The following is a 26,286-nucleotide window of genomic DNA, read 5'->3' as shown; positions in this document are numbered from 1 at the left end:
CAATATATTTTAACTCTTCACCAACCGCTATTCAGAAGACAATCCTTATTAAGAGGACACTTTGTTGTTCCTGAAGGTATCACCTAATTGGTGTTTTATACTACAACCAATTCTTGGAAAGATTTCTATTAAACTTGACATACCTCTATGTCTCTGTATTGTACATAAAATACACCAAAAACGGTCGAGCAAACTTTTAATTCATACGAATTTTCGCAGAGCAATAAAAAGTTACCATGAAAGCTACTATCGTGCTAAGATATAGTTACTAAGTTACTAATGTACAACCGTAAGGTCTGTCTATAGGCCTACTATCAAACTAGTTTGACAGTAAAAGTGTGATGTGCCCAAATATGGTAGTGATATGACATCATCATGTCCATATTTGGGCACATCACATTTTTTGTCATATAAAGTTTGATAGTGTATAGACAGAGCTTAATGTGTTCAACAAGATGAGTAAATATTAACTTTTAGGGGAGGTATTTTGGTACGTGCAATAGTAGCCTCTTTCCACTTGTGCGTAATTGTAGGTTGTGGGGGTGGGGGATAATCGGATATATTGAATTGCATTTTTACAAGACGAGATTTTCGTTGGCTCTTATGTGAGATCATGCGGACAAAAAACCCAGAATATTAGAACAATTATCAAAAGCTACAAATCTCAGACACAATAACAAAAATACTTATATCAATCTCAAAATAGATGCAGGCTTATATATAACTGTCAATGTAAATAATATGCTAGTCCTAATAGTCCACGGTGGACTGCTTCAGTAAGTGTTCTGTAAACTATCCATTTAAAGTCAGTAAACAAATCGAATGGAAATTTCCGTAAACATTACGCTCAATTTAGTAGACAACGGGGTAACAAGCAGCCATGGCTAATTCGGCGACTCGGAGACCTGGGAACTGCGCTTAAACCCTGTTGTTCGTTAGTGACGGTGCAGTATTAACTGGGCTACAGTTCGGCGGCGCGTAAAGTTAAGCCGGAAAATAATGATGCTCTTCATTACTGAAATAATGTGTTTTTTTTTAAATAATTCGTTGTTTTCTAAATGTATTAGTGCGTGTGTAGGCCTAAGGACGATACTTACAGTAAGAAAGTATGGTTGGTTGCTTAGTATTAAAGAAATCAATTGTATCATTAATGACGTAGTAATGACCCACACCCACATGCGCTACACGTGAAAATAAAAAAACTGGAAATTGATTATAAACAATGAAGATGAGAGGAAATATTTGAGAATGAGAAAGGGTATCAAGCCGAGATTCAAACCGAACCCACTTGCTTTGGTATGCAGGTAGCGTAACAATATAGATAACTGGGCCTTTCATAATATAGTTTATTATCTGAAACATGTCGAAAAAATGTCGAACACAGGACTCTGAGAAGGTCAGATAGAATATGGATATAGAAGACCGGAATAGTAGGCTCAGTCAACTCAAAACCACACAGTTAAAACTAGATTATAAAAACTCACTTACTTCCGGAAAATTCAATGAATGAGATTATAATTTTAGATGTAAAAGTCAACCAATAAAACAGAGTTATGCTAGGTAGGCCACAAAAATGTCGCCGTTTTAACGGACTCGGATGCCGTTGGTACACACTCTTTTTTTTGTTCGTAATCTTGTCGGTTTTCAAACTCTTTAACCATATGGTACACTTGCTAAATATTCCCAAACGTGGGTGTTTGAAATATAAAGTTTTATTGTATAGCTTTAAAGATTAACACCTGATTCTAAATAAAAATTAAAGATGTATTGTCCCCTGAATAATATTTTTTTAAATTTTTTTTGTTGAATATGCCATTTTAATGTCACATAATAGTTATCCACTTTGACCAAAAATTGGATCGAAAAAAAAATTATTTACCTGAAAAAACTGTAATTTAAAGCAAAATATGGTCAAATTGGCTGCCAGCCAATTGATTTTTGGTTGAATTAAACCATTTATTATGTTATTTTATAAGTAAAAACAACTACAAAATAACCTATTCAAAGTCTGATTTAATTAATTTCATGTTTTTGGGGGACAATACATCTTTAAACAAAATTGTGCCATCAGGGCCATTAAAAATGTAAATTGATTTTTGTAAGCACAAGGTCCGACGATAAATATCTCACTAAACCGCATATCGTATTGTCGCACATACTGATGCACATTTGATTATATATCATTACACACGTGTCGCTGATACGTCACGTTATAGCATACACATTACGTGCGTATACATACGTACTGCAGTAATGTATGTTGTCAATCTTGACGTGGATGATACGTCACGTTATAGCATACATCTTACGTGCGTATACATACATACTGCAGTAATGTATGTTGTCAATCTTGACATGGATGATACGTCACGTTATAGCATACATCTTACGTGTGTATACATACGTACTGCAGTAATGTATGTTGTCAATCTTGACGTGGATGATACGTCACGTTATAGCATACATCTTACGTGCGTATACATACATACTGCAGTAATGTATGTTGTCAATCTTGACATGGATGATACGTCACGTTATAGCATACATCTTACGTGTGTATACATACGTACTGCAGTAATGTATGTTGTCAATCTTGACGTGGATGATACGTCACGTTATAGCATACACATTACGTGCGTATACATACGTACTGCAGTAATGTATGTTGTCAATCTTGACGTGGATGATACGTCACGTTATAGCATACATCTTACGTGCGTATACATACATACTGCAGTAATGTATGTTGTCAATCTTGACATGGATGATACGTCACGTTATAGCATACATCTTACGTGTGTATACATACGTACTGCAGTAATGTATGTTGTCAATCTTGACGTGGATGATACGTCACGTTATAGCATACATCTTACGTGCGTATACATACATACTGCAGTAATGTATGTTGTCAATCTTGACATGGATGATACGTCACGTTATAGCATACATCTTACGTGTGTATACATACGTACTGCAGTAATGTATGTTGTCAATCTTGACGTGGATGATACGTCACGTTATAGCATACACATTACGTGCGTATACATACGTACTGCAGTAATGTATGTTGTCAATCTTGACATGGATGATACGTCACGTTATAGCATACACATTACGTGCGTATAAATACATACTGCAGTAATGTATGTTGTCGTGGATGATACGTCACGTTATAGCATACATCTTACGTGCGTATACATACGTACTGCAGTAATGTATGTTGTCAATCTTGACGTGGATGATACGTCACGTTATAGCATACATCTTATGTGCGTATACATACGTACTGCAGTAATGTATGTTGTCAATCTTGACATGGATGATACGTCACGTTATAGCATACATCTTACGTGCGTATACATACTTACTGCAGTAATGTATGTTGTCAATCTTGACGTGGATGATACGTCACGTTATAGCATACATCTTACGTGTGTATACATACGTACTGCAGTAATGTATGTTGTCAATCTTGACATGAATGATACGTCATGCATCTGTATGCCACTCATAACCCTAAGTATGTACAGCGCATGATAGCCCTAACTTGAGCACAATGTCAATGTTATATAACTCGCCAATTGATGGATGACAGTGTGTACTCAGGTGGTACTAGACTTGTGGGGTTAAATAATGTTTACTCCTAATAGGTTTGCGAAAGTAGGTCTATAGTTCTATAATGTGACAGCTACAGTATGTTATCGAACATTATTATTTGAGAATTTTAAATATTGGGCCGTACAAATGAAGACAGGAGATTGCTCATAGCTGGTTATATTAAAAGTTAGTGTTAGGATTAGTGTTGTTTTTCCATGAGCATGCTGTCTTCATTTGATGGTCCTGATAAAGCTCTCAGACTGTTTACTTATTAGCTGAAGTAGGCCTAGTAAGCTGTGGAAAACCGTCCCGCAGTGTTAAACCAAGACTACCATAATGCGCATGTCCCATAATGTTGTAAAGGCATTTATTGGCCTAAGAGGCAAAAAGTAAATATTGTAGGATACGCTACTATAAAACAAATAACCCGAATCATAAGGCCTAAGGCTGCATTCCTTAATTGCTATAATGACGTTTGAACAGTGCGATAAGAATCGATATATCAGTCTGGCTTCTCTACTAAAAAGGGTTCATTCTACTTTGTTATATTTTTCATTAGAGATTTTAGCTGTTATTATAACATAATGGCTATAGCCTATGTGGCTTTCATTTTGAATCAAAATAATGGTCAATCGGTATCGTGTGAGATAATAACGAAACATCATTTGAGTACTGTATAATGGTGATTATGTCGTCAATTGAGCACCGTAGGTGACGATAAGGTCGTTTGGGTACCATATACTGGGGTACTAGGTGGTGATGAAGTGGTTTTCGGTACCCAATAATTGTAACGATGTGTTTATTTGGATATTGCATATATGATGACGATGTGATTTCACATGGTTGTAACAATATAGTATCGCATGGTTGCGGCAATGTGGTTCCGCATGGTTATGACGACGTGGTAACGATATGATACCGTATATTTGTTGTAACGATGTGGTTCCGCATGGTTATGACGATGTGGTACCGCATGGTTGTGACGACGTGGCGCTGCATAGTGGTAACGATCTGGTACCGTATAGAATGTCATGCCACATGGTTGTAACAATATCGTACCACATGGTTGTGGCAATGTGGTACCGTATAGTTGTGACGATTTGGTACCGCATAGTGGTAACGATATGTGGTACTGCATGGTGGTGACGATGTGACACCGCATGATTGTGACGATGTGGTACCATAGTTGTGACGATGTGGTACTGCATGGTGGTGACGATATGGTACCGTATAGTTGTGACAATGTGATACCGAATGGTTGTACCAATATCGTACCACATGGTTGTGACGATGTGGCACCGCAAGGTTGTGACCATGTGGCACCGCTATCAAGTTTGGTGGACTAGACTATTGACTAAGGATCAAAACAGTAGTATTTTTATTGTAGTAAATTCATCCAACATTGAACAAAAGTATGATGTCAATAACTAACAAACCTGATTGATAGACAAAGATATTTTTTAATAAGATTCAATTATAAATTTCGTATGATACAAAGGTCACATCTTGTATAAACACTAAAGACCAGAGGCCAATATAATTCATTGTGCGAACCAATATTTACACTTTGGTTTGCAGTCGGATGTTGGAACAAATTAGTCTGGTATATATGCTTATATGATTGTGGTGTCATTTTGGATACATGAATCAATTAATAGATTAGAGTAATTATGTAATACATTCGTTCTGTATTCTTATTTATAATGTAGGCCGACAAGGACTGAGGTGAATGACCTGTAGGACGAAATCGATGTGTTTAGTTTTATATAGGCTAACTGTAGCGAGCGTTCGGTTTGATAATTCGGGCAACTGAGAACTCGCCCGATCGAGCGTCGTTCTCTCCCAAAGACCTGTTATGGTGGAAATCGTCTTATACCTGTATGCGCAGTGAGAATCAGTGGCGGATCCAGGATTTTTGAAATAAAATGGTGAAATGAAGGACTGTCCTATCTTTTGCATTACAATTTGCGAAAAAACGATGGATTCCTATAACGGTAATCTATTCTCAGACACTTGTATCATAACCATTTATTTCACATTAGTTACTGATTATCTTGACCCAGCTAAAGGATTTAATTTTGCATCATTTTTTAACAGATAAATAATCTGATAAATTCTAGAGCCAGGTGGGCATAACCTTTGATTCGCCGACACGTTATATATTTACCTGAGATTCCAATATGTTTATAGTAACTGATAAAGACCCAATTTAACCTGTGCGTGACCAATTGACCAATTAGCGTCATTTCTATTATACGCAGCTGTGTTTCAGTCAATACCCGTCTGCTGATAAACTTTCCCGCGTTTTTGATATTTTTGCCATTTGAAGCTCTTGGACGCTATAACAGATTGTAATGGGAATGGGATTTGTAAAATGAGTAGGCCTAAGTGATTTATGCATCCTTGACATTTGATTGGTTAGTTTCGTATCACGTGCCGTTCAGCAGTAGTTCTATTGCACGTTGTAAAGTCCTATTGTGCGTTCAGCTTTTTGTCTATAACTTTCATATATGCGCGCCTTCACTCTAGTCTTCGATATTAATAGAAGCAGCGAATCAATGTATTAAAGTTTGCTTTGAAAAGTAGGTATGTTATTAAACAAATAATGAATGATTTTTAGTCTAATTGGAAGAGTTTTAAAGATTGAAAAAACAAAATTAATTATTTGTATGTACTAATGATAAAAGGTTTTATACCGATTTGTCATGACTTAATTTCTCAATATGTCACTTATTTAACTGTTCCATTTATGTAACTATTATTGAGACACGAGGATGTTTGTTCGTTGATATTAATCAGAGCAAAAAGATCTAATCTATAAAGATTATACTATAGATTATACTTGAAATAAAAAATGAATCGTTTGCTACAATTCGTCTGGAAATTCCTTTTGCAAAACAAATCTGATATAATTTGAAAAAAAAACACTATAGTTAGAAAATAAAAAGGGCAATCAAAACAAAATTTGGCGAACAATGTCGCATGAATTGGTACGCAGACTACAATTTGTAAAGTTATGTTTTTTATTGTGTATAATCGGAACAATTGAGATTTTATATCGGTCAGTCCTTTCACAGTACCGGCAAGTATCCTTGATAAATTGGGTAATTTTGAGACAAATTTGATTTGCACTTTTTATTGTCTAAAAAGTACGTGTAAAATATTTTCCAATAATTATTTAGATTGGATTTTTATCTTTAGAAAGTTGAAAATATTTGTGAGTTTTTCAACAATGATTATTTTAATTTTTCACCGTAGTTATATTATAAACTATACGTAATAGTACATTCACATTTTGGTGTTATTTTATGTTATGCTATCCAAAAAATGGCAATAACCCTCATATAAAGAAAAACCTGAAGTTCTTGTAAAATTCTGATTGGAACATACATTAAATAGGCTGATTCTTTTATAAGTGTTAACATTTGTTTCTATATGTTCAGTGTCAGACTTGTTATCAATATTTTTGCAAAATGAAAACGTTGCTAAGAAAAATTATGTGTTTTGTTTGATTTATTTAGTCGTTATTTCCATCAGAAGACTTTTTTCAAACTGGAATGGTTATCCGTCCATTCGGTGATTTTGATTTTGGTTTGCCATAGCAAAAATAGTAAATGTTTCGTTATTAGCCTACTTTAGATTAGTCCTACTAACTGTGAGATCGACAAGAGAAGATGACACAGCAGTTTAATAAAAGGTATTCAAGATATTAAGAATTCGTTACAACGTAGGCCTACATCATATTGCGTCATTTGTGAGAAATAGCCCAGATTAGTATTTGTCATCACATTGATAATTAGTCATGTTGATAATTTGTCATAGTAATCATTTTTCATAATGATAAAATGATATTGATAATTGTTCCGTTGTCCATCACAAGCAATGCTAAAAAAACGCACGAGACGTGCCGCGTGGTTGTGTCTCATGTCGGATATCAAAGGTGGTTTCTTATTGGTCGGAATTGACACCATTCAGGAGCTTTCTGATTATCATAGTCAATCAGATTGTATGAATCGTATCTGGATATATTGACAACACACACGACCTGATCAAACTACTACTACTACTACAACAACCATTTACATCTAACACGCAAGAGTAACTTCTCATAGTATTGTGGCTTTACTGAATGCTTCCGGCCGTCACATTTGGATGGTTAAAATAAACCGGTACAGGTCGCGTGTACTTACGGTTAGACAGATAAATCGCTGAAATATTTCAGTTTCTTGTCTGCCACAGAATTTGCGCCAAATTGAAGAGTGTTGCTGCTGAAATCGTTCGTGCACACTCAATAGCCTACGTACGTATTCTAGTGACACCAACCAGTCGCGTTTGTTTAATCCTCCGACACGTTGTCTCTCACCTGTACACAGCACCCGTCGTATACCCATCGTCATAACCTAACGTGATATCACTTTGTGCTGAATTAACGCTTACGCAAATCTTGCCTACAACAGATACCACCGGTGTGAGACTGGTTACTGAATTTACCGATTTAAACCGAATTTTCGTTCCATCTTGACCGTTTTCATTCGGTATTTTTCGTCAGATTTTGTACGGAACGTTTCTGTTGAACATTGGATCTTATAGCTTGGATTTTATTATAATCACCACCAATTTTGGAATTATTTTGGGAGCTTATCGGCGCCAAAGTATATAAAAGTAAGATTAATATTCTTAATTACATTTTATATATTAATTATCTTGTATTTCAGCTATTTTTTGCGAAGGTGAGTGATGAGGTGGAATAAAGAGGAGGAGCCTCAATCTGTTGCATTTAATGTATATAAATAGTATAAAGTTTGCATACAACAACATAAACATATACAGTTTAATTATAAAAACGAATCAAATAGGCCTAAATTGTTTTTGGAGATATTGCTGAAAAGTTAAAAAGTATGTTTGTTAGAATAACTGTATTAATAAGTATATGTCTATACAAATAGCTTTGACTGTATCAATTTAGCATGCATTTAGAATAAAATAAATTATCTTGCAATTGATGAAAAATGATGTACAGTATACTATTTTAAATTGGAAAGCGATGAGAGGGCCCTCTCCCTTATCGTTCAAACTGTCGATACAAAGTCGTCAAGATATTCACGATTCACTTCACACCCCTGTAAACGCACGTAGGTACCTTACTGCATTTACCCTGATGGTAATCATTCTATTACATATAACGTAAAAAGAGTGTGATATCCAAACATATTATTATCTCTTTGATTGATTATAGTTTTTAGTATCAGGTGTCAAATTGATAATGTTAGTTTTTTCTTTTCAAGTGCTTGTTAAACTATCGTACTTCTACTGAAGATGAGGTGGTAGATTGTGACTTGTCAGGCTAGCGTGAGGGTAATCGTTTGTCACGGATTTCGTGCTCATAAGCCTGCTTGGTTTATATAGAGTACCGTCCCTTAAGTAAAGTTTGTTGGCTGATAGAACACACTTCGAACTCTCCGATATCTTCATTTTATATTACTTACATCAGGCCTACATGCTTCTAGGGTATTAGTAGTTATATTTGGTATTTTTGTTAATGTTTTATCACATTTTCACAGAATATTTTTGCCAAATGCTATACTGAATACCACCCTTTGTTTCCTTTCCTACCCCGAAGTCTGATTGATCAGCAATTTTGGTTAATCAAATGTTTTTAATAAATGATGTTGCTTTTCAAAATGTTTACCCGTATAGTTATAGTAGTAAACATATTTTAAATTTACTCACATATATTCATTCAGAACTTTCACAACGTTATTAAATTTCCAAAATTCTTCTTTTCGAATTTATTTTTATGCAAAAACAAAATCATTAACATAAAGTGCTATTTCTTCAAATTGATTGGGAGCAGCTACCAACACTGCACTATTTATAAGTTTGTTATATTTACACACAACTTTAGATCAAGGTCTTCAAGTTAGAAAACAAAGTACGGACAAAACAAAACGTGCCAAACTAAACAGTACCCTAACTGATAAAACTATATTCACTGTTAATGATGTACTAAACTGGTATTTCAATCAGTAATTATACTGGTAGAGTGAAAGTCAATCTTCCTTTGAAGAATCCTAACTGATAACATTTTAACTAGTCACTATTGATGTTCTATAACTGAAATTTCAATCTGGTGTTAAATCAGTTTACACTCATAGTAGAGTGAAAGTCAATCTTTGAAGAACCCTAAGTGCTAACATTTTAACAATATTTACTATTGGTTCTATAACTGAAAGTTCAATTTGAAGTTAAATAAGTTTACACTCATGGTGGAGTGAAAGTCAATCTTACTTGGAACTATATTCACTATCTATGTTCTATAACTGAAATTTCAATCTGAAGTTAAATAAGTTTACACTCATGGTGTAGTGAAAGTATTCTCCTTTGAACTTATACTTCACTATCTGTGTTCTATAACTGAAATTTCAATCTGAATCACTAATTAAACTGGTATAGAGTAAAAAGTCAGTTTCGGCTGATAATGCAATGTATGCAAGTCTTCCTTCTTACTTCTAAAAACGTATAAAGACCGCACTTTTTCGAATTTACACAAATTCTGGCTGATGTTCCTGCTAGCCCCTGGTATCATCCCCATAAAACCATAGTTATAAACCTTCGGAGAAGAAGACGGAATTCTTGAAACACGTAGAAAAAATTATGTAGGCCTATTTTATAAAGTTGTTCTCTGAGATGGATTTACAAATATTCTCAAATGTATTAGGTAAATAATAATCAAAGTTCTTAAAACTAGATTTTCTGACGCAAAATCAGTTACGGTATTACTTTGACTGCATTTTGCGCACACTTTTTGCGTCCCTGTGTTAACAAGCTTGAGAAAAACATGAGGTTTAAGATTTTCCTCAGAGAGCGGTAGTTATTAACTGTCTGTAGGCCAATCTGTATTCTCAGACAGTTTATAATACTAATATCAGGTGTTTTTGTGTGTGTTTATTGCAAATTTGTAATGTAACCTAGCAAACATGTAACATTAGTCTTTGTATTTTAATAGAAAAGCACCCACCCATAGAATTAGAATCCCTTTATTCGCTTTTGATTTTCTTCTACTATGGGTTTCTAAGGTTTTATTTTTTATGGACTATCTCCCACGTTGGAATCGTTTTGTTTTGCATTTAGATCTAGGCTTATTGTGGTGCGATTTATTGAGGGATGTCGATCGCGTTATCGAAAGTAGGCTACAGAAGATAAAGTTAATATCTAGGCCTAGATCAGAAGAATTTATGTAGGTCTTGGTGTCATAGTTATTAAAAGCTCAAGAATTAACAATAATACAGAACAAAACCTAAACAATTCAAACAGTAAAAGAAAAATATTTGAAGTCCTTTAAGTTAATTATAGATAGATGCTGTTATAGGTATGCAAGTCAATTTTATCTTCAAACTATAATATGTATTATATAATATATTATATTATGACTATTCATTAATAATTTTCAAAAATGATAAACATAATACATTATTGTATTGCATTGGCATTTCAATTGGTAAACATTTCATTTATAAATAAAATAAAAATGTTTATAGTGTGACATTAAATTATATTAATTTATAGAATTTTATTTCACTACCTTATTGAATGAATGTATATGAATTGAATTTTAAATTCCTGTTTCTGAATAATGTTATAGTCATTTTTTCCTGTTTGTATGGTTTAGTTTAGATGAAAATAAAAGAAACAAACTGTCGGGAAAAAAGGAAGGGAATATAAGTTACTGTTTTACCATAAACAGCTTAAAATTGATGACGAATAATTATGATTTACTTAATGTAATTCTCTTCTGAATATACAAACTTTTGTCAAAATATATAAGGCAATCACACTTTTTCAGAGAAAACCCTTTTGAATTTACATAATAGTAATGTGTGTACCATCCTGTTCTACAGTCAGAATATGACTGTAGGCATGTTGACTCTTACTTCACACTCTCGTTGACTTCTGGTTTGATATTGGCCCACCTCCAATACCAATTAAGTTTGCGTTTAATAAGACATATTTTCAGTTAATATGAAAATATTGTGGTTTTAATTCATGGTGGCCTCAATACTTGATAATCTCATGGGAAGTAAACGCACTCCAAATTTATTCTGGCACTGATAAACTTACATACACGGGCTTAAACCCGAATTAAAAAAATTATTATCAATAATTGTATGGTTTTAAAGATCAATTACGGTAACATTAATTAAATGTTATCCAAAAGAAATTCAAAATTATACTAAATTTAACATTGACCATAAGAAATTTGTTTTTTGGCAAGAATAGTAAAATTAAATCTTATCTGGTAAAGCAGAAGTGTACGGAGTAGCCTATGTATGATTTATGTTATGTACTATATATTATTTGTATTAAACATAAAATTAGAGAACAAAATATGTTTGCATTACTCTAACTGTTAGTAGACAATGTCTTCAGCTCTGTCTACACTATCAAACCAGTTTGACAAAAAGTGTGATGTGCCCAAACATGGTAGTTATATGCCAAAATATGGTATATATGACAACATCATGTCCACATGGGCACATCACATTTGTTATCACATAAATTTTGATATACTTTATATATGAGTCAAAGAGGAAAGATTAAATGGCATTCTGAGATGAGAGTGCGTCATAATGGTAATTCGTCACTCATACTTTAAATGTTGGTTAATTTAAACTTAATATGTTATTATCCATGGACCAGAGATTCTAAAATAGAAGTTTGAATCGATTGAATTAATTAGTATGTTGCTTTATTATTTGATAATAATATTATAATAATACTGTAATTATGAAATAATAATAATGATGATAATTTAAAAATTCATAATTTTTTAGGACACGTAACATACATACATAAATATATTATTTATTATTATTATTATTATTATTTTTATTCCAGTGAGTAAGTTTGTCTTCTTCAACACCATATTAGCTCAATTTCCGTGACTGTCGAATTACTAGAAAGGTACCGTTACGGTGTATTAATAGAAATAACTTTCAGAAATAATTTATGAAATATGACATGAGGGGTCAATGACATGTGAAATGTGACGTTTATCAATTTGACATGTGACTCATTAAGTAACTTTCAAAAAGAGTGCACAAAAGGTTCATAATTGTCGTTAAAGTGGTAATTAATTAGTTACGTCATCGCTCTGATTGATTGACTATTTACTACACTTTCATTCACGGCGAGAGAAAGCCAAACAAGTAATGAGAACGAAGATCTGATTGGATAATGAACTCGGTGTCGAAATTTTCTTGGCAAGGGGATCTAAATGAACTTGGCATTGGCTCCAGAGTTAACAAATCGAGCCGAACCGTCAATACTGAAGCCACTTTTGCGTAAGTAACCGCCCCCACGGCGCTCCTCTTCCACGGTATATAGTAATAATTCGTGTGGTTTGATATTTCTATGTTCATCACAGCCTAGCCGAGTCAAAGTAACGAAGAGTCTTAAACATTTTTAGAGATCTGCGAGTAAAAAAAGTGGACTGTTTAAATCGAACGAAGGGAATTTTGTACTCACTATTGCGATATTGTTATAGTTGAAATATAACAAGGTAAGTAAGTAGTAGTTAGGCCTACATTGTGTTTATATCGTTCATTGGTATTGTTTAATTAACATACAGTAAATTGACAAAGTGTGTTCAATTTATTTTTGTCCATCAACGTTCCAAAATAATTACCTTTTTGCGAATGTTTCTACAATTTGTATACGTGATTGTAGCGTATACCAATATCCACAGTATAGTTTTTAAATGCCGTTTTATTGAGATGAACGAATTCAATTGCTGTTCATATTTGTACAGATTCCGATATTCAAAACACTTTGATTATCGAACATAACAAAGCCTGTACACATGAAGTGTGTCTACGGACTTCTTACATTCAACCATGTTGATTCAACTATAGATTAAACCCGTCATGAAAACTTAAGTAAACGAGGGTTGCTTGATGCGCACGAGGCGAATTTGACCCTTTTTTTAAATTTCAAAGTTCATATTATATCATTGTATAGCAATGAGTTTTATTTTGATCGTTCTATACCCGTCAACTGGTGTCTAAACGTTTAATGGAAGTCACTGTCATGTATTACAAAATACAAAACATTAGGCACGAATGTCGGATTACAGACGTACATTCACCTCTGTACGGTAGTGGTGTGAATTAAGATGGAAGGGGTGCGCACGATCCTAGACCTAATTCCATTTGAGCGAAGTTCGTCTAACCCTGTGTAATTTACAAACGAGACTTTATACTGTTAGTTTAATACACCCACCCCAACCCTATAAAAAGGCCATACTTAAAAACTACAGTAGGCCTAAATATTATAGTATTGAAATATCATTGTTCCGTTGGTTTACATGTCTGCACTTGTGTACCTTTAATATAGGAAAGTATTGTTGTATTTTCTCGTATATGTTTTATAAAACAATTCTACCATGAATTAATAATATCTGTTCAGTCTTCACCATTTACTTCATATTTAGTATTTAGGTCCATATCTTTTCTAATTTTGCTTAACGGATAAACAAACTTCTGTAGGTGTGAAGTATTGTGTAAAGTGTTTTTGACGCTCCAGGCCTCGAGCGGATTTCTAGGTATCATTTTGAAAGGGGGTGAGGAAAACTCCGAAGTAGTTTCACTGTTTGTTAATTAGCTAATGATTGGCTCGTACAAGCAAGTGCTACAAATCATTGCTAAGTGTTTCCGATTTGATGTCAAGTGTCAACTTTGACCTCAAACTCGGAAGAAAGCAAAACTTTTGTTAGCGTATTATTGACATGAAATTGACAGTGCGAACATTGGTGTTGTTGACGGGTTCTGGCGGGTGACTGTACGCCGCTGACTGTGAGATATTGTCACCATATTGCGACAACTGTGGGCGGCAATTTCCTTATTGCCAACGCCATTTATAGTGAAGTGGTTTCAGTCATTATTAATTGATTTAGATAATAGTAATTGACAACTTTTATTACGATGGGATAGTGATATTTTAGCAGTGAAGTGAATCATTATAACGAATCATTTGCAGGCCTTTTAATAAGTTCATTCCTGTACCTAAAACTCTGTCTACACTATCAAACTTTATGTGACAAAACAAATGTGATGTGCCCATATATGGACTTGATAATGTCATATCACTACCATCTTTGTGCATATCACTACCATATTTGGGCACATCACACTTTTTTCAAACTAGTTTGATAGTGTAGACAGAGCTTAAACATGGTACCGTAAACGTTGTTGTTTTCTGTAATCCTCCTGGGGTCGTACACAACATAATGATATCTACTATAATTGATAACCTACAATAATATCAACACTTGTATTATCAACCTATTGTTGTACTCATGTATTTTTGTCCCCTGTGAATAAATATTGCTGACAGATTTTCATGAAAAATGTATTCTGTCAGTGTCTATCAAATTCACACCTGCTTCAGACGTCACGTGTGCCACACGCTGGACGTAACCCGGATTCTCGGTACTATTCTATAACCAGTATCATCCAAATTAAATAATACAGTGTCATAATATAAGTAATAGCCCTAACCTGTAACAATCATTAGCATGATACAAGCGCCATGTGATGCATATGTGACACTGTAATTCAGAGTTTGCCTATGATACTGGATAGTGTCATGATACAGAGAATTGGGTGCTGCTGTGAGGGTTATGAACGCTGTCTTGTGTCCTTATTTGATTACAAAATTTCACTTTATTATGTACTTTTATATGCAATTTTCGTTTGCATATGCGTTGGTGAATATTCCAATTTTGTTATTTTAGTGTTTATAGTCTTTCTTCCAAAATTTAATACAGTTTTTTTACAGTCGTCAGTCCAGCAAGCTCGCCTGCAGCCAAATTAGAAAGTTTTTTTATTGATTGAATTTCGAATGAATTCATTTGACTATTTTATATTTAATTTTATACCTTTTTCTTTTGGCAATTCTGCACTTTATATTTCTAGGCCTACATCACTATTTTGTTTAACCCCCGGAAGGGTTTGTCCCCCGTTGGCCACATGTTGTCCAATTGTTAAGTTACTATATTAGGAATATCTAGCTATGTATTTGTAATGTATATGACGTTAAAATGTCACATAGCATGTTTAGGATAAAATATGGATTTACTACTATTTTAACCGTCCGCCGTCCTGAGGGGTAGGCTAATTTTAGCGTCAGTGATTTTTGTATTGTTCGCAGTTTATTCACTAGTATAATGAAGCACAGTGGAAGATCCGTTATGGATTATATTCCTTTGAAATGTAATAGATACGTTAATACCGGATATTTTGGATGAATGTTAGCGTTTGTTGTCTAATTTATTACTTTCTCGCCAGTGTAAGATTTAGTTACAAATCATGTGTTTTCATTGAATTTACTCTAACACTTTACAACCTAATTTCACAAACAATATATTTACTGTGTAGCTAAACCTTGGTTTTGACGATTTTTTGTGAAAAGATTATTGGCGCCGAAGAGGGGAAATGGCATAATTTTTTAAATTGATTACGTTGTTATTATTTATTGTCGAATATATGGTTTAATATATATTATATAATACTCATCTGTTATTAAAAATAAATACCTGATCTATCAATCATCCAATTCAATAATAGACTAATAAGAGACGCTGTATTAGGGGATTTGCTACGATACTAAACCCTACTTATCATAGTGTGGACATATAGTTTTCACAGAGACATAATATCTTTTTAATTAACATTTTCGTTCATATTTGTATAATTTTTATCTAATCTATAGTTATTTCGAGGCTTTTCGATGTTTGTCTGAGTTTAGTAGTATATATATAAAACGCCATGTACTAAAATGTTTATTTTTTAACTAATATTAAGTCAAAACTCCGTCTGAAACCCAGACTAAATCTTTATAGTACATTATTTGCTAAAAATAGACAGAAACCCATCGTATGATGACGTCAAAAAGACGACCAATCTGTCGTGTTGACTTTGATAGATTTGTTTTGGAAACATTTACTTGTCTGACCTGTTGCTTGTTATTGATTTTAATGTTTTCTCCCAATTAAGTCCTACCTCATTTTACATTTCTGTTATCAATGTGTGCATGTTTTTCTCTCGTTATTTTCAGTTCCAATGTATCGTTATTTGCAACTTCTAAATAATATAATGTGTAATGATTGCCAGTGACGTCATTACACATTACTGCGCTACATTCCGATACATGAATTCCACTTGTTTAAAAAATAGCTTGATTTATTATCATTTTTCGACACAATGTTAAATTTATAATGGTTAACTCTGTCAAAAACGGTATTCAAGAAACATACATCATTTCGTGGCATTATACTTGATATAGCTTATTCCCACCGTTACTTGACATAATGCAACGTTCAGCCAATCACAGGCGATGGATTATTTAAACTGTCGCTTGTCATTGGTCAATTCACTTGCGTTGCGCTTACGTCATCGCGTTAAGCTTGGTTCCCACTGACGCAGACGTAATACAAACGAGTTGACCAATGACAAGCGACAGTTCGAATAATCCATCGCCTCTGATTGTCTAAACCATTTACGTTGCGCTTACGTCCTTGCGTTGCGTCTATAGTGGAAACGAAACGTAATGAGAACCAAGTATTTAGATGGCGACTCATCCGATCCGTTAAAATAACTTTTACATATATTCTCTTACTATTTATCGACTAAACACACAATGATATTAAAATTACAGTATAAAAACACTATAAGTTTGGGTATAACAGTTAAGTATATCCTCATTCATTCAACCTAACCCTACTTTTATCCTAAGGTTGTTAAGAGGTCATCCATTACAATTCATGTAGTTCTTTTTCTTCCCATTGGCAAGATTTTGCCATTTTAACGTTCACTTTTGTACCAATTCTCTTGTTAAATTCTTTTGTTAGCTGTGTTGGTAAATTTATATAGAGTTATTGTTAGGAGATTGTTGGCGGAGATTGTTGGCGGAAACAGAGGTAGTAAGCACATTGTTGTTCGCTGTTAAGCCGAACACCTTTCCGCTTTGAAGTTTGAAATGCATTATTATTTGCAATATCCGAAACGGGGTCTTTGTTTCTGTTTATTGGCGTGATGCATACATCTTTCGGTTTTTCTCGGCCTTTTTTGCGGTGAATTTTTTAAACTCAAAGTTTAAGTGACAAAAAAAGTGATGTGCACATATATGGACATGATGATGTCATATCACTACCATATTTGGGCATATTACTGCAATATTTGGGCAAATAGGCCTAATACTTTTTTTGTCAAACTAGTTTGACGGAGCTTTAGATAGAACAAACTGCTAACAAATGATATAATATACGATTGAAATTACCGCTTGGTGCCTCCTCTTTTGATCGGTAACACACTGAATTACGCACTCACTTCTCAACGCACTTTTCACACCTGGGGAGAGCAGGGCTCACTGTGCATTGCATGAATGGAATAGCGCCAGACGATAGCGCAAATTGTACTTGGGGGTGTTTAATTAGGCTAAACTATTTTAATTGCTCAGTTACTTGCTACATGGACCTGATGTGGCATCTTTAGTCTGATCTGTGAACATGTGAATTGCAAATTTAGAGGCATATTATGAAGTGTTTATAATTAGGCGACATGAATGCTAATCGGTCGGCCTAGAGTGCTCAAGAGTGGATTCTATGATGCTTAAGAACAATCAAGTCCTTTCCATTGGTGATGCCTATTTATTCAACATGTTTGTAGAGGATTTATTGATATACCTGATTTTCAAGAGCTAAATATGATAGACATGCTGTCGGCGGAAATAATAATACATACGGTTATTAACATCTTATTATTGTCTATCGTACAAAACATTTGCCATTTGTCATGGCCTATAGTTTAATGTGTGTGACGAAGAGTGGGCCTACATTTTTACGTCATGCACGATATCATGATGACATCATTTGCATGATGCGCGTGACGTTAAAGATCCAATGTGCATGACGTATATGTGACGACGACTAAACTTTCTGTAAAAACAAATTGTTTGATAAGGTTATACAATTTGTATTTTTATCAATTTATTAATCTGTCACCTATCACTATACTATAACGTTTATCAAATTTCCATCAATATGTGACTAAATTAATGATACTTCCGATGTAATTATAAATGATAATCGAAATCTGTAACTAGGGGGCGTACATGACCTTGAATAGTTTTGCACACGTGCTTAAAGCGTCAGTGCATAAAGCGTTAATGTGTGCAGGTTGCTGAAATTAGCAGTTATCGCTGTTTTAATTTCTTACGAAAACGATGATATTTGTCAGTGTCATGTCTTTGACAACTTGGCCTAGAAAATTCGCTCAATCTATTGATCCCAACAATTTAATATAGTAAGTAAGGATACTGTACTAGCTATATTAAGTTATCATCGTCGTTTCTAACACTAGGCTGTGGAGCATGGACCGAAAATGATACTTAGAAAATGAATTTCGTGATCTATATAAAAAGGCCTACACATCTGCTCAACAGCGCGTAACGTTGTTAACGTCCGCGCGCGCATCGGCACACCACCGTCAAAAGAATACGTCATTCTAATAACAAGATGACGTACATTATTTTTGTCCTGCGGCCCTAAAAGTTTATTGTTAGGATTAAAAACTAAAATGTATAATATTCATTCAATACAACGTGGCCTTAACACAATGTATCTAAAAGCTGTTTTAAAAGATTGGTTAATAGAAAAAAAAATCACATTGCCTAATTAGAATGTAAAAAACACTATAAATCTGACCAGGTCCTGACGAATTAATGGATTTATTGACGAAACGAATATAAATGCCTTTTTTCCCTGTAATGTTATAACATTAATGTCAATATTAATAAATACATAAATAGCATTAATCAATTGATCGAATTTGTTGACCTGGATACTGATCAATTAAATAATATTTACACATGACAAATGAAGACATCATATTATTAACCTAGCGTTGACTAAACATGCGTGCATACCACCAAACACACGTGTGCCTATAGTCTATTCTGTAAACACAGTATTCGGGGTAACGCATGGTTTTTAAAACTAACAAATGTATCGTTTCATCCACAGAATGAATTCACTTATTTTTGTGTGTGTTGTGTTTTCGGCAATTGTTGGAACATCTGGGTTCATTCATGAACGACTCTTTCCGAAGGATGTGGCGGAAATGTTTGCCGATAAATCGGAGAGACAACTACGATTACGGAAAGCCATGAACCAGGCTCTTCACCAGGCACGGTAAGGGATCATTTGCATGCTACAAATTCTATTATTGTTTTTGTGACGAATCATTGTGTGTATATTTCGGATTGTGTTGCTGTCTTTCGAATTTAGTTTTGCACTATAGTAAGCCTACAAAGGTTTACTGAATATGGGAGGCCTACATGGACCTTGCATTGGATAAAACAATGTGCTGTTTTACGATTTAATAATATTATTATTTTAGGCCTAGTCAAAAGTTAAATTTATCACGTGTGCGTTTTGCATACTTTGTAAACACATGCCGCAATCTGAGCGTGCGCACTAGAAATTTTATGAGAGGTCTCTTAATATAGCATCAAAAGAATTAAATAACATATAAATATATAGTTAATACTAAATAGGCCTACACTTTGCTGTAGACCTATTATATATCATAATTGATATTAAGTCTTCTTCATAATAGAAATTTAAACAAATCTCACAAACTAACTAAGTTTGCCCAATGAGTATTGTATAATTAATAGTAATAACTAATAATGAATAGTAGTTTTACTATAATAATAATAGTAATACATGATCGGGTGAATTCCATCAAATGAATTTATCGAGTCAAATGATGTACTTTTAATTTTACGCTAATCTATATGAAAATATAATTATCTTTAACTAATGTCATTTTTCAATTTTATTATCTGTTTATTTACCTTCGAAGTATATATTTTACTTATTGTAAAGTATATCTTCGTTTCCGTTTTATATTATGCCCATAATATCGGATATCAATATGCTTGCTTTATGATTTTATGCATGAAATAGACATATTTTATTAATTAGATATTTGATATCACTAATTAGGAGCAAGCTGTTTTAGATAGTGCGTAACGAGGCGTGCGATATGTGCGCTTTGAAGCGTAACGGAATGCGCGCCTAACTTAATGCTTTACTGGTCTTATTTCTTGAATATGTACTTTTGTTGCATAATTAATTAAAACGGTGGATTAACAATACAGCACTATCATATTACATAATAATAATATAATTAATTCGATATGAATTTGATACGTTTTGTATTCCGGTCAGGTAAATTCCAACGAAACTCACTTTAAATATTTGGATTTACTAAAATAATAAATTGAATTAATATACTGCGGAAATATTTTATTAGTGATGCAGAAATAATTAGAATAATATTTATAATATTTATAATGTAAAATACAGTATATGATTAGTTTAGTGTAGGGCATATTGGTGGGGACACCCCTATATAAAGGAACACCCCTACACAAGGGATACTTTTACTGTGAAATGAACGGTTACATGTGTTAAAACACCAACTCCTATTCACAGGGACACTTCCGACAAAATCTCATTAATAGGGGTATTATTACTGATGAATAAAAACAACATCTTCTATCTATTCTTACTGTACTGTAAGCCCGTGTGTATTCCATTTAGATACATTAATATTATTATTGCGTTTTCCCTTTTCTGTCACGGGATTCAAATAAGTCAAACAATTAATCCATCCATCAATACACTTTATAATAGAGCATTGTCTAGGATCTAATCCAACAAAGGTACCGACAATTGAACATTCTAATCAAATCAAATTAATTATTAATAAAGCTATTTAATCGTTGACGTTGTCTCCATTTTGGAACTCGGTCAAAAGTTCAGTCTAGGAAGAATTCTAGAGGGCGACATTATGCGTAAATTAAGTATCACAATCTCTGGTCTCGGTGACTTTTTCTAACCACCCAAGTATTTTCCCATCGTTAATCAATAGATATTCTATTTGTGTTTTAAGGCAAAGAAGATCAGTAGCCTCCCAAGTAACAGGCGATACTGAAGCATTCACGGACCTTGATGGCAATAACGACGGTTTCATCACAAAATCAGAATACAGGGCATACAATACCCGGGAAGTTAATGATGACGTCACTGCTATTTTCAAACGATTTGATAAAAACTCTGACAGCAAGATTTCAAAAACTGAGTTCTTCGGTTTCCTAGATGACATTGATGTATCGTCGATGTCAAGTACGAGTTTTGATCTTCAAGCGGAGATTATGATACCAGATATGATCGATTTCTCGTCGTCATCGACTTACTCAAGTAGTGGAGGGTTGTTTGAAAGCGAGACGGAAACAGAAACATCAGGTATGTTAGGTAAGCGCATGCGTCAAAATCGCAACTTTTCATTGTAAAGCGTCATGCATAATCATCCATTCCATATGTGTCTTCTGTTTTCATTGCATGTTTGTCGTCTTTTCCATTCCATATATGTCGTCTTTTCCATTCCATATATGTCGTCTTTTCCATTCCATATGTCGCCTCAATATACCGTCGTCTTCATGCAATTTAACAATGTATCCATTTTATTTTAACAGCTCCCTCTGAAGATTGTGAACTTGAAGCGATGAGGAAATGTGACGCTAGATTCTTGGAAGTCGTGGATCTCCTTATAACTGACGAAGACGCATTCTGTAAAGGATTCCAAGTAGGTTTTTTTCGAGATTTAAGATAGAAACATTATGCCTCGACAGGATCTCTGTATATATGCACGTGTCATTTCAAGATCCGTCAATGGTGTCAAAGCTTTGGATATACAACGTGTACATTGGCAAAAGTTGACGTGTTAGTTTACTTTCCGCATGCGCAAATCAACACAATGAGGTCAAAGGGTATTAGCAAATCCATAGCACTAAAAGTATCCAAGATATATGGACCTTGCGATGGCGGCGTACTAAAGACTGTCCAACTATTTCCGAGGGGTGTTTTCACCAATCTTTTTATTCATCGCCTCAAACATTACAGTGTCTCCATTATAACTAACCAAACTTCATTGTTTTTTTAGGCATATATTGAATGTGTGTTTGAAGACATTGTACCCTGTAACATGGATGAGTATGTACGAAATGTGATAAATGTTGGAAGTATCTATAAAGATTTAGATGTTTGTCCTAATCTTGATTTCACTTCTCTTGAAACGGATAATGATACGTTAGAACGATCGAGACGAGCACTCACACAAGGTAGTTTCAACAGCAATAACTTGCTATAAAGCTCTGTCTACACTATCAAACTTTATGTAACAAAAAATAATTGGTCACATTAAAAAAAAATGTCGAACTAGTTTGATAGTGTAGACAGAGCTATTCGGGTTTTACATCCTCATGAAAGTAGTTTTCGATTTTAAACAACCAGTACCTAGCGTCTTACTTCACTTCCATAAGAGAGTCTGCTAAGTTCCTGTGTTGACCAATCACACTTAAGTGTGAGAGTAAAAGAGAAGAGTGTACGTAAGTGTGTACAGATCGTCACAAAAAGGCATCTCTTCCTACCACCATCTATATAATCCTTTTCCAGACAATTTTCATTATCATTTTATCAATAATTCTGTTTTCTACAGTTGTATTGGGTCTTAATCTCTAACAAATCAATACTCGTTAACTTAATAGTTTTTAACGTATATATTTTAATAATTTTTGCAGGTAAATCAAGTCAGTTAAAAACAGAGAAACACCTCAAACGAGCTGTATCGCCGTGTAATCGACATTTTGTCAGCTTATCCCAGCGTAAAGACAAAGACTTTTGCGAAACATTAACGCAATACCGTCACTGCATCCTGCACAGTATTCGACCATACAGGTCCCAGTCTGTCAGTAACTTGAGAAACGGCCTGAAATATATGACACGCGAGCACAGGAGGACGCATGTTTGTGTGGAAAATGACTGATCGCTGAAAAACCCCAAAACAGACGATGCAGCGTATTTTATGCTTGTAAATATTCCCAAGCACTGCCTTCAACTGTTAGTATAGTTCCAATCGTGTAAAAAGATTTGAAAGTAACACTTTTCATATGCGATTGATTAAGGAGAAACAGAAGATTTTAACACCCACTGGACTGAGGAGGCTATTGCTTCTGTCCGCTTATTTCAACACACACTGGACTGAGGAGACTATTGCTTCCCGCTTATTTTAATACACAAATTCGATCAAATACTGACGAATTTAGTGATTTTAAAACAACTATGACGACGAAATTCTTGCACTTCGACATTATTTGTGAAGACCCTTTGATCGTCTTGTAAATACGATAGACAGAAATGAAACCAATTTTGCAATACACGATTCTTAGTCTGAAGAAAAGGGTGAAGAAGAAGAAACAAAGAAAAACATCATCAAAGTTTTGTTTATTCATTAAGATTATGAAAATCAAATTTATGTTAGTATAACTACCTTCACAAGCAATTCATATGGATGGGTGAACATAGAGATCTACGCGCGTACTAACTTGTTTGAGGCGATGAATAAAAAGAGTGGTGAAAACACCCCTAAAAAATAGTTGAACAGTCTTTAGTACGCCGCCATCGCAAACAGCAATACTGCTATTCACACGGAAATGAATGTTACCAATATCGTCGTTTTAACAGAAATAGTATGAACCTTTACAGATGAATATTTTATATACGGGTGTATAGTCAAACTATTATAACAAAAAATATGGATATCTATAAGAATTACTTTAATTTTTTTTAAATACAAAGCCAGTAGAACTTGACAGAGGTGATGACGACTTTCCAACGCATACAAAAATGCATAATATAGTAGAACACCTTCGTTACCCAACAAAGTGTGCCCTTAATTAGGGTGTCCACTGAGGTTTCCTAAAGGAGGTTTCTACTGTATATTGATGTCAAACTATTTTACGCACTATTGTGTCCGTCGTTTGGCTGACAAAATACCAGTTGATTTCTGTGTCTGTATTCGTCTTTGGTCAGGTCTTTTGATAAGGGTTTTAATCAGTAAACCTGTAAGGATACTCGAATTTGGGGGAAGGGTGTGGCCGTAGAAAGACTGGGTGGGGTCGGTGTCAACCCTACTTGGGTTATTACGTCACTACAAAATTACTTTGTGAAAAATAGGTATAATCATGTCTTTAAGAAATATAGATAAGAAAATGTATATATTAATTTATTATTATGTATGACAAATGTTAAATACTCAATATTGTGTTTTTAAAGAAGTAATTGAGTTTAAAAAGTTTTAACGATTACGGAATATATTTTATTCGTTTTAATACAATACCAAAAGTTGGTAGAAAAAGAGTTTTAACTGTCATAGTTCCCTCCCGTATTCATTAAAGTAAATTTTATATAGAAAGTATATGAGACAGGTATGCTTACAAAGTACCGATATTTTTTAAAATGGCGGATAATCGTGTTAAAAAGTTACAGAAATATTTTATGAATTACCACTTTATGTTCGATATATTATCGTTATTTTATTCTGTTCAACTCGTATTGAGCATTAATACAGTCAGGGTCAAATTATGTTTTGTATAAAAGTTGTAAATAAGTTGTATAAGAATTTTTAAAATATGTGTTGATACGATGATGACGTCTTGTGATGTCATCATCGCACTACCAGTTTGCATTTGTTGTGACGTATGCCAATCCTTGCATGCATGATAGTCACAGTTTTAAACGAATATTGTGTGAATGCCAAATCCAACCATGTTAACCCCAGACCAGACTGGGCCCCAGACTATTATGAAAATAGAGCATTTTATTTTTCCCGAGTTTTTACGTTTCTCAGTGTTCATCTTCCGTTACAGTTCTACCTGAGACGCGTAAGACGACTGTCTATATACTTAGACGCTGTAATAAAAACGGCAACATTCATACATGCGCACAACGACTCTCTTTAGTCTAGATCAACGACTGTAAAACGTCTGTGTCAAAGGTTATCCTCCATAGCTTGATGTTATTTTGATTTTAAGCAGCATTTAATTTTTCTGGGTGACGATCATTGAGTTGTCCCTATTGTTTCTGTCCTGTGCGATCGAAAATATAACGGTTGTTAAATAAAAGTTATTTAATTCAAATTATTATTTTATAGGTGGAAAGGGTAGATTAAACTTCTACAGGAAATATTTTAAGATTTTATTACAAAAAAATAGAAATAAACTGCATCGTGCTTTACTATCGTATAGTACGGGGTAAGACAACACTATTTCTTTCATTATTGTATTATTTTTAATTGATTTTGTCGCAAAAATAGGTACCGGATAAATCTCAGAAAACTGCAGTAGTACTGTAATATTGTTTCTGTACTTGTGTTGTCAAAGGCAATATGAGTACGGATTTATTTTTTATGGGTTTTTCTGGGACGCACTGACGTATCAATGAAATCACCTTGAGACGCGCAGTTGACACACGCTTAAATCTCTGTCTACACTATCAAACTAGTTTGACAAGATAGAGGTGTGATGTGCCTAAATAATGGTATTGATCTGCCCATAGTATTGAAATGACATTATTATGTCCATGGGCACATCACATGAATATTATTAATCAGTTTTTTGAACGCGTGTCTTAAAGTTTCTTTATGTAGTGCAAATAGGGACTAGGAACCGTTACGTCATGTTAATTCATTGTGCGCATGCGAATACTCATGTGCTTTGTTACTC

General features: G+C 34.0%; 2 protein-coding genes across 2 annotated transcripts in view; both read left to right on the top strand.

The window, feature by feature from the left end:
- The window catches only part of LOC144850681 (repressor of RNA polymerase III transcription MAF1 homolog), a 75,386-nt gene that overhangs the window by 29,090 nt on the left and 20,010 nt on the right, over positions 1-26,286 (top strand). The window lies entirely within an intron of this gene.
- Positions 12,835-25,829, top strand: LOC144850671 (uncharacterized). Its single transcript, XM_078708039.1, has 6 exons — positions 12,835-12,941; positions 19,679-19,846; positions 21,618-21,970; positions 22,201-22,310; positions 22,668-22,845; positions 23,305-25,829. Exons 1-6 carry the CDS (start codon positions 12,835-12,837, stop codon positions 23,547-23,549), a joined length of 1,161 nt encoding a protein of 386 aa, XP_078564165.1. The 3' UTR covers positions 23,550-25,829.

Source organism: Antedon bifida, chromosome 8 (assembly GCF_963402885.1).
Source record: "Antedon bifida chromosome 8, ecAntBifi1.1, whole genome shotgun sequence".
NCBI classification, from domain to species: domain Eukaryota; kingdom Metazoa; phylum Echinodermata; class Crinoidea; order Comatulida; family Antedonidae; genus Antedon; species Antedon bifida.
The sequence above is the reverse complement of the archived record's forward strand: the minus strand, read 5'-3'. Positions and strand labels throughout refer to the sequence as shown.

Coding starts and splice junctions, on each gene's coding strand:
- LOC144850671 (XM_078708039.1), top strand. CDS start 12,835: ATGAACTCGGTGTCGAAATTTTCTTGGCAAGGGGATCTAAATGAACTT. Junction 21,971..22,200: donor GACGGAAACAGAAACATCAG/GTATGTTAGGTA, acceptor TTATTTTAACAG/CTCCCTCTGAAGATTGTGAA. Junction 22,311..22,667: donor CATTCTGTAAAGGATTCCAA/GTAGGTTTTTTT, acceptor TTGTTTTTTTAG/GCATATATTGAATGTGTGTT.